The sequence below is a fragment of the Gossypium hirsutum genome, chromosome A03, assembly GCF_007990345.1.
Source record: "Gossypium hirsutum isolate 1008001.06 chromosome A03, Gossypium_hirsutum_v2.1, whole genome shotgun sequence".
NCBI classification, from domain to species: domain Eukaryota; kingdom Viridiplantae; phylum Streptophyta; class Magnoliopsida; order Malvales; family Malvaceae; genus Gossypium; species Gossypium hirsutum.
Window position 1 is genome coordinate 21,663,400 of NC_053426.1, and position 13,591 is coordinate 21,676,990.

Sequence of the window (13,591 nt, forward strand, 5' to 3'; positions counted from 1 at the left end):
ACAACTGCAGAAGTCTTAACAGTAAGAGGTTGTTCACACAGCAACAAACCTAGTAGAAGGGAAAAGTCCAAAGGGAGACCTGCCAAAGATAAATGTATTTTTTGTCATGAGAAAGGGCATTGGAAAAAGAATTGTCCTAAGTTACAAAAGCGCAAGGCTATTTCTAATGCATGTGTAGCGGAGCATAATGAGAAGTCAGACTTTAGCTTGGTTGGCATAGCAATGGCATGTCATACAGATGAGTGGATTTTGGATTCAGGATGTACTTACCATATGTGTCATGATAAGGACTAGTTTTCTAGTCTTAAAGAACTAAAAGGTGGAGTTGTTTTTATGGGCAATGACAGTGCTAGTAAGACAATGGGAGTAGGTACAATCCAATTGAAGAATCACGACAACTCAATCCAAGTCTTGACAGATATTCGCTACATACCTTGCTTGAAGAAAAATTTCATCTCATTAGGGGTCCTAGAATCTAAAGGGCTCACAATCACTTTCGGAGATGGATTACTAAAGGTAACAGCTGGGGCATTGACGGTGATGAAAGGTACAAGAAGGAATAACTTATACTATTTAAATGGAAGTACAGTTATTGGATCAACATCAACAGTTTCTACGAAAGATGCAAATTCAGAGGCTACCAGGTTATGGCATATGCGATTGGGACATACTGGTGAAAAAGCTTTACAGAATTTGGCAAATCAAGGCTTGTTAAAAGATGCAAATTCTTGCAAATTGGAATTCTGTGAACATTGTGTTCTGGGCAAGAAGACGAGGGTAAAATTTGGTTCAGCAGTTCACAATACAAAAGAGATTATGGACTACGTTCACAGTGATGTGTGGAGACCTACCAAAGTGGATTCTTTGGGAGGTATGCACTATTTTGTTACTTTTTTTTATGATTATTCAAGAAAAGTATGGGTGTGTCTAATGAAAAGAAAAAATGAAGTTTTGGATGCATTTCTGAAATGGAAGAAGATGGTGAAGGCTCAGGCTGGTCGAAAGGTCAAACGACTTCGATCAGATAATGGTACGGAGTACAAGAATGATCCATTTCTACAAGTATGTCAAGATGAGGGCATTGTGCGACATTTCACTATTCAAGATACATCACAGCAGAATGGGGTGGCAGAATGTATAAACCGGACTATACTGGAGAAAGTTCAATGTATGTTGTCTAATGCTAGATTGGGCAAGGAATTTTGGGCTGAGGCAGTTACATATGCGTGCCATCTAATTAACCCTTTGCCATAAGCTGCAATAAATGGAAAAACTCCTATCGAGATGTGGACTGGTAAATCTGCTACTAATTATGATTCTTTACATGTTTTTGGTTCTACTGCATATTATCATGTAAAAGAATCTAAGTTAGACCCAAGAGCAAAGAAAGCATTATTCTTGGGTATAACTGGTAGAGTAAAGGATGTCGTCTCTAGTGTCCTGATACAAGAAAGATTGTTTTCAGTAGAGATGTGACTTTTGATGAATCAACCATGATGAAGAACAAGGATTGATAAAAGGATGACAAAACCAGTAGTACTTTGCAGCAGGTAGAGCTTGAAAAGGTTAACAATGATCCAACTAATATTAAAGGAACAAATGATGAAGAAGTTTCGACCCAAGAACTTCTACAGCAATAAGATTCAATTGCATATAGAAGGCCAAGAAGAGAGATTCATATGCCTGCTCGCTTTGATGATATGGTGGCCTATGTACTTTCAATTGCAAATGATGATGTTCCTTCTACTTACACAGAAGCAAGAAGTAACCCTAACGGTGTAAAGTGGAAGCAAGCTATGAATGAAGAAATGCAGTCTTTTCAAAAAAATAAGACTTGGGAGTTGGTGACATTGCCCAAAGGAAAGAAGATAATTGGATGCAAAGAAGGAAGGATTTCTTGGTAAAAATGAAATTCGATACAAGGTTAGATTGGTAGCAAAGGGTTACGCTTAGAAAGAAGGAATAGACTACAATGAAGTGTTTTCTCCAGTTGTAAAGCACTCGTCTATTCAGATTTTGCTAGCCTTGGTTGCACAATATGATCTTAAACTAGTTCAGTTCGATGTGAAGACTGCATTTTTACACGGTGATTTGGAAGAGGAAATCTATATGACTCAGCCAGATGGATTCAAGGTTACTGATAAAGAAAATTGGGTTTGCAAACTGACAAAGTCGCTTTATGGATTGAAACAATCTCCGAGGCAGTGGTACAATCGATTTGATCAATTCATGAAAGGGCAAAGGTATACAAGAAGTAAATTTGATCATTGCATGTATTTTCAGAGGCTACAAGATGGAATTTTCATATACATGCTCTTATATATTGACGATATGTTGATAGCATTTAAGAGTAAAGTTAAAATTGAGAGATTGAAGACTCAACTCAACCTTGAGTTTGAGATAAACGATCTAGGTGAAGCTAAGAAAGATTCTTGGCATGGAAATATGTAGAGATAGAGCTCATGGCAGAGTTAGCTTGTATCAGAAGCAATATTTGAAGAAAGTACTATAGCGGTTTGGCATGAACGAGCAGACAAAACCTATAAGTACCCCGTTGGCTTCTCATTTCAAGTTTTAAGCACAACTAGCTCCTTCAACGAATACAGAACAAGAATACATGTTATAAGTTCTGTATTTTAATGTAGTAGGTAGCTTGATGTATGCAATGGTGTGTACAAGACCCGACATTTCACAGGCAGTTAGTATAGTGAATAGGTATATGCATAATCTTGGAAAAGGACATTGGCAAGCTGTGAAATAGATTCTACAGTATATTCAGAAGACCATGGATGTTGGATTACTGTTCAAGCAGGATACTACACTTGGTAAAGGTGTTATTGGGTACGTTGATTCTGACTATGCCAGTGATTTGGATAAATGAAGATCAACCACCGGTTATGTATTTACACTTGCTGGTGGACCAATAAGTTGGAAGTCTACACTGCAGTCTACAGTTGAGTTGTCAACCATAGAAGCCGAATACATGGCTATAACAGAGGCTGTAAAAAAAGCTATTTGGTTACAAGGTATGGTTAAAACCTTGTGATTGGTTCAGGAGCATTTTAATGTGTATTGTGATAGTCAAAGTGCTATTCATTTAGCAAAGAATCAAGTCTATCATGCACGTACAAAGCATATCGATGTACGATTCCATTTTGTGCGGGAAATTATTGATGAGGGGAAAATTCTTCTTCAGAAGATTAAGACTGTAGATAATCCAGCAGATATGATGAACAAGGTGGTAACAACAACCAAGTTCAAACATTGTTTGAACTTGATCAATATCCTGCAAGTTTAACAGTTGAAGAAGGCACTATCAAGTATTGTTGACAAAGGCAAAAAGAATTGAGTGAAGATAAGATTATCCTAATAAATCTTCAAGGTGGAGATTATTGGCAATTATCCATATTTTGGAAAGACAAAGATATGAGTATCAAAATGTTGGCACTAGAAATCTGAGATTTAAGGCACCAAGAGTGGGATTGAGATTTGGCATGAGATAATTGCAAATTTTGGTACCTAATTGTATAGTGACTTTGCTAGTTGATCCCTGAACCTCCACTATAAATAGGCCTAACCATTTCTCATTTTTTATCAACCCACATTTGCCATTCTCTACTTAAGGCATTTTTCTCTCTCTTTGTAAATCTTCACTTGTATTTTAGAGTGAAATACATTTGTTAGTGCCCGAGGACGTAGGCAAAATTTGCTGAACCTCGTTAAAATTTTAGTGTTCTTTATTGTATTATTTTGCATATTTTGTGAGTTTGATTGTAGTGATTTATTGTGCTATTAAATTACGATAGAAAGATATTCTGGCTAGGAAAAACCTGGTACTTAAGCGATTCTTGTGATCCACCTATCTTTCCTAGGAATTGAACTTAGTGTGATTTTTTAGTACAATAATTTTACTCTCCTACACGCTTCCGCACAACACCAACTCTACTTAATCTATATCAGCAAAGGCTAGTAAGTTCGGCAAACTGTCCAAAATGTTAGGGCAGTCTAGAGAATCTCAAGCATGTTTTTAGAGACTGCCCTACTGCATCAGAAATTTGGTCAAAATTACAGATTGAATGGTCACAAGAGCAAAGTCATGTATAGTTTAAAGAATGGATGTACTTTCTATTTAACAATTATCAAAGAGGAAAGTAAAAAACATAAAAGCGCTTTATTGAAATAAACTATTTCATGAAAGGAAACAACAATCATTGGAAGACATGAAGCACTTTATTGAAAATTACTTGTTGGAATCAGAAGGAATAAAGAGGAAGTTACTTGTTTGGATGATTGAAACTGAACATTAGAGATCGTCAGAGACCATGCATGTCAAGATTAATTTTGATGCTGCATATCATCAACAAAATAAGAAATCATGTTTGGAATAGTGATTCGGAACGAAGAAGGACAAATTCTAAAAGCTAAAGAATACCAAAACAAGTGTAACAAATTTTTACTTCCTCCCACTTTCCCTTCGAAACTTATGATCCCCTCTCATCTCACCCCCATCTATCCCAAACCCATTCTCCCTCCCCCCAAATTTTTTTTAATATTTTCCTTCCAAAATTTCTCCCCCCATTTACTTTCCCCTAAAATTTTACTCTCCTTAAACTTTTACTTCTCACCCTTTACCCTAAACTAAAAATCAAAATTATCCAAAAAAATCCCTAAATCTAAAAAGTAATAATTTTATTCATATATATTATTTATATTATTAAATTAAATTTCACATTTTGTAGTATTTATATTATTGAATTATTTAATCATATTGAATCTTTCTAAATTTCTGTTAAAATTAAATTATTGATAGTGACATAAAATATTCGTGTTAAACTTTTATATAGGTGTCAATTTCACATTTTATCTTTAAAATAACTTTTATAAAAAAATCACATTTTTACATTTAATATATTTTTTAATTTTAAAATACATAGTGACAAGAATCAGAAGATAAATGAAGCAACTAAGTAAGCAAATAAGCTAATTCGTATATAAAAGATTAATAAATAAATTATGAGGTGATGATGAAAGTTAATAATAACAAATTTGATTACAATTGACAAATTTGGTTACGGTGGGTGACAGTGGTTACAAAGATCCAAAGTCATTTTTTAAAATTTAACTCGAACAAATATATTCGATTAGATTCGATTCGAATTCTATCTCACTCGACTCAATTCCAGTCGAATTAAGATGATAAAATAGGATTTGTCAACTCTATTAACTAGAATTTTTTTCATTCGATTCGATCAGACGCTCACCTCTATTTATGATATTTGTAGCAATAAACCTAAACTGAAATAATACATATGCTTTGTGTGAGGCAGACTCAAGTCGATATTGATTTTCAATCGAACAATTTTCTCTGTCACTCTCAAATCACAAATTGTATCGAGTGTGGGCACGAACTACATTAACCAATTCACAGAAATCGAAATGATTTATTTTACTTTCAGTGAAAAAGTAATTTTTCTCTCCGTAAAAACCAACAATTCAATATTCTTAGAAAGTAGAATTTATTCTTGTAATAAATTACCTCTACTTCCTTTAAGAGAAAATAATGAATTCTTCAAATCGATGTATGAAATAGGTGGATCAATACTCTCTATTTATAGGTAGAATTACAAAAGTTTAGGTTCAACAAGTCTTGATAAATAATATTATTTGAATAAGTCTAATTAGGGGGCAACACATCCTTATAATCTAACTATTACATGAGGGATAAATTGGGTCTCTCATGTGTTGAGTCTAATTATGTGTGCTTCTTGGATTTTTAACCTGACTTTTTTAACTTAACACTTTATAATTTAATCCAACCTAATATTTAATTTCTATTACTCAAAATAATTATTATTTAATCAATTAAATTGACTAAATTAATTTTTCAATTAAATAATTTTCTCAACCTAATTCTAATTTCGTTAAAATCATTGCAACTTTATCGTACTAAAATCTATGAGAAAATATATTTAATTTTCTTATTCAGTCAAATCCACAATTAATTAATTAATTTAATTTTATCTTCGAACTTTAATTATTTAATTAAAATTAAAAAAATAATAATTTGAAGAACCTTAAATTAATTCCTAAGTCATTTCTTATACTTTGCGAGAAAACATATTTATTGCAGATAGTGATACATGCGGTTTATTTTTTTTACTTCATTGTTTCTGTTCATTTCCATTTATTCATTGGTTCTATATGCAATTTATTTCTAGTTATCTCGAGAAATGGAGGAACTGATTGGACTTATATAATTAGGGTTCAAATAATTTATAATTGAGTTTCGACTTTTCGCCTATTAATTATAACATTGTTTAGTCACAAAGTTATTCTACTAATATATCATGACTGAGCTCTCCCTTATTATATATCATTACAAAAGCTACTTAATAAGTTCTCATCCAATGACATTGTAATAAGTGTGTTACCTTCATAGGATATCTTTAATCTCTTTAGGATGCATAGTTCTCCCAATATGATCCTATTTTATCTCACAATAATGATTACATTTTCTTTCATGTAAAATCAATTCTTGTCAAGTAGTAATTAAATCATTTATAAAAAAGAAAAATGACTTATGGTCATGTGTACTTTTCAACTATCATGTAATACTAATGAGAGGATATCATTTACCCTTTATTGAGCTATGAATTCCACTGTTATGCAATGATGCTACATATTGCATAATGTTGTATATCCAATGCACCAGCTTTTGATTCCTTATCTGTTTGAACTTAAACTTTCATTTATCTCAAAGTGTATAAGTCACGCATACATAATCCATCATCTACTCAAGATTAATGTATGTCACACTATGAACATCACAAGTGAATAAATCCATAAACGAATTTAAGATCTATTCTACATGGGTCATGTTCAATATATTTTCAGTCCAGTCAGTTACATCTATGTTTCTATCTTCTCGGAGTCATCCGCTTCGATACCTAAGACAAGATATCTCTCTGATTGAACTTGTTAGACGACATATTAGCCTTTTAATCTATTTGTTCATTTCCAATTAAATTGAGGACATGTTTAGATTATCCATTATTATAAGTTGCCTTTCCGTAGTACGATCTGACCATATAATACTACTTAATATTAATTAAACATTAAATAATCAATGGGTCAATATTTGCTTCTATTTTACTTTGCGTGCAAAAATCGTTTAAGGACAATATTTAAAAGATATTAATGTAATTTTATTAAACTAATTTGTTCGAAAAATACAAGTATATTTAAACAAAAATATTACACTTACCACACTAAATCTAATATATCTTCCGCTGAAACACCTCACAAGTACCCAACGAGAAAAAGAAAACACTCGTACAAAAAGTAGGAATAACCTGAGCCACAGATTTCAAGACCACCTCCTTACCTGGTCGAGATTACAAAGAGTTATAGGTTGGAGATCCTTCATGGAAATGGGCCAATATTTAAAGATGGCAAAAACATTCCACTCTCTAGCCAAGCCGTGCATTGCGCAAACACCTGAAAACCGACTACAGACCAACACTTCTGGGAAAAAGCCGAATTCAATCCATCCGGGCCCAACGCCTAATCCGGGAGCATTTCAAATACCGCTTGCCAGAATTTTTCCTGCCTAAAAATAGCTAAAAGAGAATCGTTATCAAACCCACTTACCATAGAGGGTAAGTCATCAAAATCTGCAAAAGCCATATTATCAAAACCAACAAATAGATTTAAGAAATGCGAAACAACATTACCCATCCGTATTGCATCTGCGTGAGACTAACCTATATCGTCGACCAACACCAAGATATGATTAACAGCACGACGCTTCAAAGCTTGAGCATGGAAGAACTTCAAAATAGACTCCCCATAATGCATCCAGAAGATCTTAGAACGATGTCTCCAATAAACTGACTCCTAAGCAAGCAAAGTATTCACATCCCGTCGTAACTCAACCACATGTGCATCAATCCTATGCACCCTCGCCAAGCTTAACCGCCGTTTAACCTGTTTAATACAAGAAGTAAAATTACACTCAAGCGTTTAATACCACTCGCCCAATCGTGAGCTACAACAAGCCAACAGATAGACTAAAGCAAAGGAAGAGCACTTGGTCCAACCTTATTGTACCACACTCAAGAAGTCGTCCTCCAACAGCCACCGATTTTCAATCTTCAACCACCTAACCCGAGGACCGACTCGAAAAATAGACAACATAAGCTTAATAAGGAAATTGTCTGACGAAGCACTTACCAAATTAAAGAGCTTATGATATGCCCATGCATCATTAACAAGCGTTCGATCTAACCGTTCCAAAACACAAGCAGTAGTGCCTCTACCCCTTTCGCAAGTAAACAAAACCCAGTCAACGGGACCTCAAACAACAGACAATCTGAGATGCAATCCCGAAACCCTTCCAACTAAGTTGACGGATATGCCGCACCCCCACTCTTATCATCCAAAGAAAAAAAGATAATTGAAATCCCCAATATATGCCCGATGTAAGTCAGAGCTACAACAGAGATCGTAAAATAGCCCAATTAGTTGGTTTTCTGGTTGACTCCGGGAAACTGTAAAAACTCGTAAGACGCCACTTCACATCTTATTTTAAATTAGTTTTTGTTATGCAATGTTTACTTACTTATAATTTTCAAACCCTTAAAGTTGAAGAAAAGTATATGCAAATGCGATCGAACCAACCTTCCCCTTTTATTACAATAGCAACAGTACCAATGAGTAAAGTTTTATTTTTCGTTACTTTTTAAAAATATTTTTAGACTTATACATAATACTAAATAAACAATTTTAAAATCAAAAAGCTTTTGAACTCAAAAGCAAAAATATTTATTTTAACTTTTGTTTTTAAGAAAAGCACTTTTAGAGCCAAAGAACATTTTTAATCTTTATTTACAATTAAATGTATTTTATGTAATACTTATATTGGGTATACAATTATTTTTATTGAAATTTATTTCAAATATATAACATTCTATATTTAAATTTGAAATAGTTATATTTTAATAATATTTAAAATGTAAATTATATATTCAAATTATTCATATATCAAAATATTTAAAATCACTTTTTAACAATAATATTAAATACTGGTAATGATTTGCAAATAAATGAAATAATGCTGGTAAAAAAATCAATTATTTGTGATAAAATTTTTAAAATTAGAAAAACATAACTAAAATATAAAAGTTAGTAAATGAGTATTTTTAAATAATTGGAAGTGAAAATTTAAAACAATAAAAACTTGTGATATGTTGCTGAATTTATCTAAAAATATTTAATTAATATGACACGTTACAAGTTTTTAATATGACACAATAAATGAATCCTGATATAAACTAACTTTAAAAAATATATAATTTTTTAGACAAACATGTTTAAGTAAACTCCATATTAACCCATCTGAATCTTCTAAGAAAGAATCTACCCATAGAGCGGTCTAGTTAAAACTCAAGATTTAACCCGATTGACTCATGCGGCTGCAGATTTGAAAAACACCAACATCCAAACATATATTTATTTTTGAATACCTCTTTACAAGGTTCAGCAGAATTACAGAGAATCACATCTAATCAAAGTCTTCATTCAACACTGCAAATACAACTTATACCAAAACTTGATTATTCAGATCCCACAAACTAAAATCTATCCTAGATGATCAAATTATGTTTTTTTCCCTTGAGAAGCTCTTAGGGTTCCTGAAAATTTCTAAAGGTCGGCCTCACTTTACTAGAGCTCGTTAAAACGTTTCTCCATACTAATTTGGTGCACAAACTTGTTCCTGTAAGTTAACTCCTCTAAGGAGATCTGAAAGCTTCACCAGCATAGCGGACATTTCCAAGTTCCTCTTCAATGCGAAGAAGCTGCAATCAGAGTGGGAGAATGTGAGATGATTCCTTCATAACTAATTACAGAAATATGTTACTCGTATTCAGGATTGAGCATCAGATATGGGTATGAATCCGACATAAGTATGTTCCACTTTTTTTTCTCATGTATTTCGAAGATCATTGGAAGGTAATATTCTCATCTCCATGTTGGACCAAGGTATTTTGTTTACCAGTGTGATGATTTTTCAACTATCATCAATTCGATAAACTAGAAGTGTTTTTAAATTAACTGCGGTAGTTGTTTAGCATCTAAAGCATGGCCAAAGTTCAGGGTCTGAAACCCCTTTTTTCCATGGTCATGTTCAATTATACCAAATAGAAAAGAAATCTACATTAACCCTAGAAATCATTTGGTTTCCATGGAGTTGGTTGTGTTGAATATGGGGCATATGCCCGACACGGATATGATTAATTTTTCCAAGTTTTTTCATGTACTTAGGGATCATTGGAAGGACATACTAAAATATGTGTCAGACAGAGGGCATCTGGCACGGGTACTTAAAGAAAAATGAAAGAGTACAAAAAATAGGAACACAGGAGAAGAAAAGCCCAAATTACCTGGTTGTACTTGGCCAACCTCTCACTTCTACAAGGAGCTCCAGTCTTGATCTATACAACAGAACAACCACCCTCACCATCTAGCACTGGAAAAATTTGAAAAAAAAACACGCATTGCTGATAAATTGCTATTACGGGTTAATGATTTCGAATGATGTACCTGGCCACTAGCTAAACCAACAGAAAGGTCAGCGATGAAGTTATCCTCTGTTTCACCACTTCGGTGGCTGACCATCACTCCCCATCCTGCAGCTTTTGAGTCAAGTGCTGCTTGAATAGATTCGGTCACTGTTCCAATCTGGTTAACCTGTCATAGTAACAAAAAAATGATGTATTAGAAATAGAAAAAAAAAAAAGGCATTTTGCACATTTGAATGGCAATCTCAGTAATCAACCATGTTACCTTGTACCATGCATGCTCATTTGAACCCACTGATCCATCAAATGAACCCAATACATAGCATAGTCACAATGGTGATTACATAAAAAGCTTGGCAGCTATGAAATAAATAGAGCAGCCAATTTTCTCACAATGGACAGTTAGATTCTATAAGATTATTTGTTCCATTGTACATTGGATTTTATAAGTGTTGAATCTTGCTTTCAATAGCATAATTTATAGATTCTATCAATGCAAATAACAATTAAAAAGTATGCCACATTGATGCTCGTTATTGGGTTCTATTCTAAATGAAGATCAAAGTATTCATTCAGTAGGTGAGAATGGTAGAATCAGACAAAGAAGACAAGTACTGTAAAAACTAGGTAAAAGAAAACCCAAGCAAAGAGTGGTTTCATACCAGCTTAGATGTTTACCTTAAGAAGCAAGGCATTGCAAGCCTTCTTTTGAATAGCTTCCGATATCCTCTTTGGATTTGTGACTAACAAATCATCTCCAACGAGTTGGATATCGACGGAAGACTGAAGCAAAGCCCATGAGCTCCAGCCATCTTGGTCGAATGGATCTTCAATTGACACAATAGGGAAATCTTTGACGAACTCTTGGTAGAGTTCACCCAAGCTCTGAGGTGAACGCACATGTGCTCCATCATTTGGTTGTTTCTTAAAGTTTAGGTCATATTTCCCATCTTTTGTGTAGAATTCCGAAGCTGCAACATCCATTCCTATTTTGATCTGCAATTTTTATATTTTCGGGTCATGTTTAGCATATGGGAAAACAATAAAAACAGAAAAAAAGGGTATGTCTCTTACCTTTCCAGTGTAACCGGCCTTCTCAATAGCATCCATTAGCAAAACCAATCCCTCTCTATTGTCCTGAACGTTGGGAGCAAATCCACCTTCATCTCCAACATTGCAAGCATCCTGTCCGTATTTTGCTTTGATAATACCCTTAAGTGTGTGATAAACTATACCCCAAAAAAGAAGAAAGCTTCATCAACTAATTTGACATATGCACAGATAGGTTTAAACAACAAACCAAAGAACATTCTAAGTTACAAATAATAGCCACTAATCAGAATTTCAAACTAATTACAAGAACATGGATTCCTAGAGCTAAATCATAAACCTATACACGTAAAACCAAATTTCATGTCAAATGATAAAAGATTGTTCCAATGAAATACAACTACATCAATTAACATAGACAACGGATTTACTTAGCTAACCTTCACTCCCCATTCGAAGTGCCTCAGCAAACGAGGCTGCACCGACAGGTAGTATCATGAATTCTTGCATAGCCAAATTATTTCCTGCATGACTTCCTCCATTGATGACATTAAAAGCTGGAACTGGCATAACGAGTTCCTTTGTTCTTGACAACTCCTGGATATGCTTATACAATGGCATCCCTTTCGCCCCTGCGCCGGCTCTGCATACACTCAATGACACTCCCAATATTGCATTAGCTCCAAGCTTTGACTTGTTTGGAGTACCATCGATTTCCAGCATTACAGCATCTACATCCGCTTGATTTCTTGAAAAATAAAAGGTCAAACAAAGTATTTAGTTAACTTCAATACCTAAAAAAACCAGTTAAACGAAAATACTTTGGGTTTAAGTACTTCAGCTGTTGGCATATTTTGTTTCTAAGGAAAAGGTGCTTTAAGCTTTACCTGACATCAATGCCAATAAGCTTAGGACCCAAAATTTCATTGATGTTTTGGACGGCAAAGAGCACACCTTTGCCGCCATAGACACTCTTGTCACCATCTCTGAGCTCAAGGGCCTCATAGATCCCGGTAGATGCGCCACTAGGAACGGCTGATCGATAAAGACCGTCGGTGATCAAATCAACCTCGACCGTGGGATTACCCCTGCTGTCAATGATCTGCCTAGCCTTGACCGATTTCACCTTGCACTCCTTGGACGCCGTCACCGCCACAGAGGGGGCGGAAGCCAGGGAGCACTGGACAGAAATGGGGCGGAGTTTTCGAGAAGGAAGAGCCGCCGGAGCAGGAAATGCAGAAGGCTGGGAAAGAGAAGGCGAAGGAAGGAATGGATTTTGAAGGAAACAAGTTTGGGTAGTTAAGGCCATGTTAGATTAAGGAAAGAAGAGTGTTTGGAAGGAAAGAAAGTGAGGGAAACAGTATAAATAGGGAAAGAAAGAACGTGGAGAAGTCCGCCAAGCGGCGATGAAAAACAAGGAAAGAGGAATGAAGCTGTAGAGGAGGTGGGTTGGAGCGTTGTGAGAAAAGCATTGTTATTTTAATTTGATTATTAATTTATTGACATTAAATTAAAGAAAAATGTGTTTTGGTTTGGGTATTAGATTTTGGTACATGGGGTTTGGTGGAGGCAGGCAGCCATGGAAGAGGGAAACTAGTTAGGTACTTAGGTTAGGTGTCTGTCAGACATGTGTGCACTGCAAGATGCAGGTTCAAAGTATTCAACGCTTAGGTTCATGTGGCATGGTAAGGTTCATGTGGCATGGTAACACGAAATTTTACTTTTTTTAGTTAAAAATTATCTAAATAAATTTGAAAATTTTACCAAAAAAATTAAAAATTTTCAAAATTTAAAAGTAATACTTCACCTCCTACTTCGTTTCTTTTAAAATTAATCTTTAACATCATAAAAAGAATTATATAAAAAAATCAAATTGCATAACTTAAAAAAATCAAATTGCATAACTTATACATATTGAGAGTTAAACTTTTTAAAATAAAAATTAAATTGACATAATTTAT

General features: G+C 34.3%; 1 protein-coding gene and 1 long non-coding RNA gene across 2 annotated transcripts; both read right to left on the minus strand.

The window, feature by feature from the left end:
* Positions 1 to 7,183: 7,183 nt before the first annotated feature.
* Positions 7,184 to 8,792, minus strand: LOC107887051 (uncharacterized). Its single transcript, XR_001680979.2, has 2 exons — positions 8,100 to 8,792; positions 7,184 to 7,986 (listed from the first exon to the last, which is right to left on the minus strand). It is a non-coding gene; the product is annotated as an uncharacterized lncRNA (long non-coding RNA).
* Positions 8,793 to 9,480: 688 nt separating this feature from the next.
* On the minus strand, positions 9,481 to 13,290 carry LOC107887050 (enolase 1, chloroplastic). The gene is made up of 7 exons (XM_016811179.2): positions 12,518 to 13,290; positions 12,071 to 12,378; positions 11,655 to 11,809; positions 11,259 to 11,576; positions 10,603 to 10,749; positions 10,443 to 10,493; positions 9,481 to 9,857 (listed from the first exon to the last, which is right to left on the minus strand). Exons 1-7 carry the CDS (start codon positions 12,937 to 12,939, stop codon positions 9,792 to 9,794), a joined length of 1,467 nt encoding a protein of 488 aa, XP_016666668.1. The 5' UTR covers positions 12,940 to 13,290; the 3' UTR covers positions 9,481 to 9,791.
* Between the last annotated feature and the right edge of the window lie 301 nt (positions 13,291 to 13,591).

Bases quoted from the DNA above. Each gene is read 5' to 3' on its own strand.
- LOC107887050 (XM_016811179.2), bottom strand. From the start codon at position 12,939: ATGGCCTTAACTACCCAAACTTGTTTCCTTCAAAATCCATTCCTTCCT. The intron at 12,379-12,517 runs GTAAAGCTTAAA...TTATTTTTCAAG, and splicing joins CTTATTGGCATTGATGTCAG to AAATCAAGCGGATGTAGATG. The intron at 11,810-12,070 runs GTTAGCTAAGTA...TTTGGGGTATAG, and splicing joins ACTTCGAATGGGGAGTGAAG to TTTATCACACACTTAAGGGT.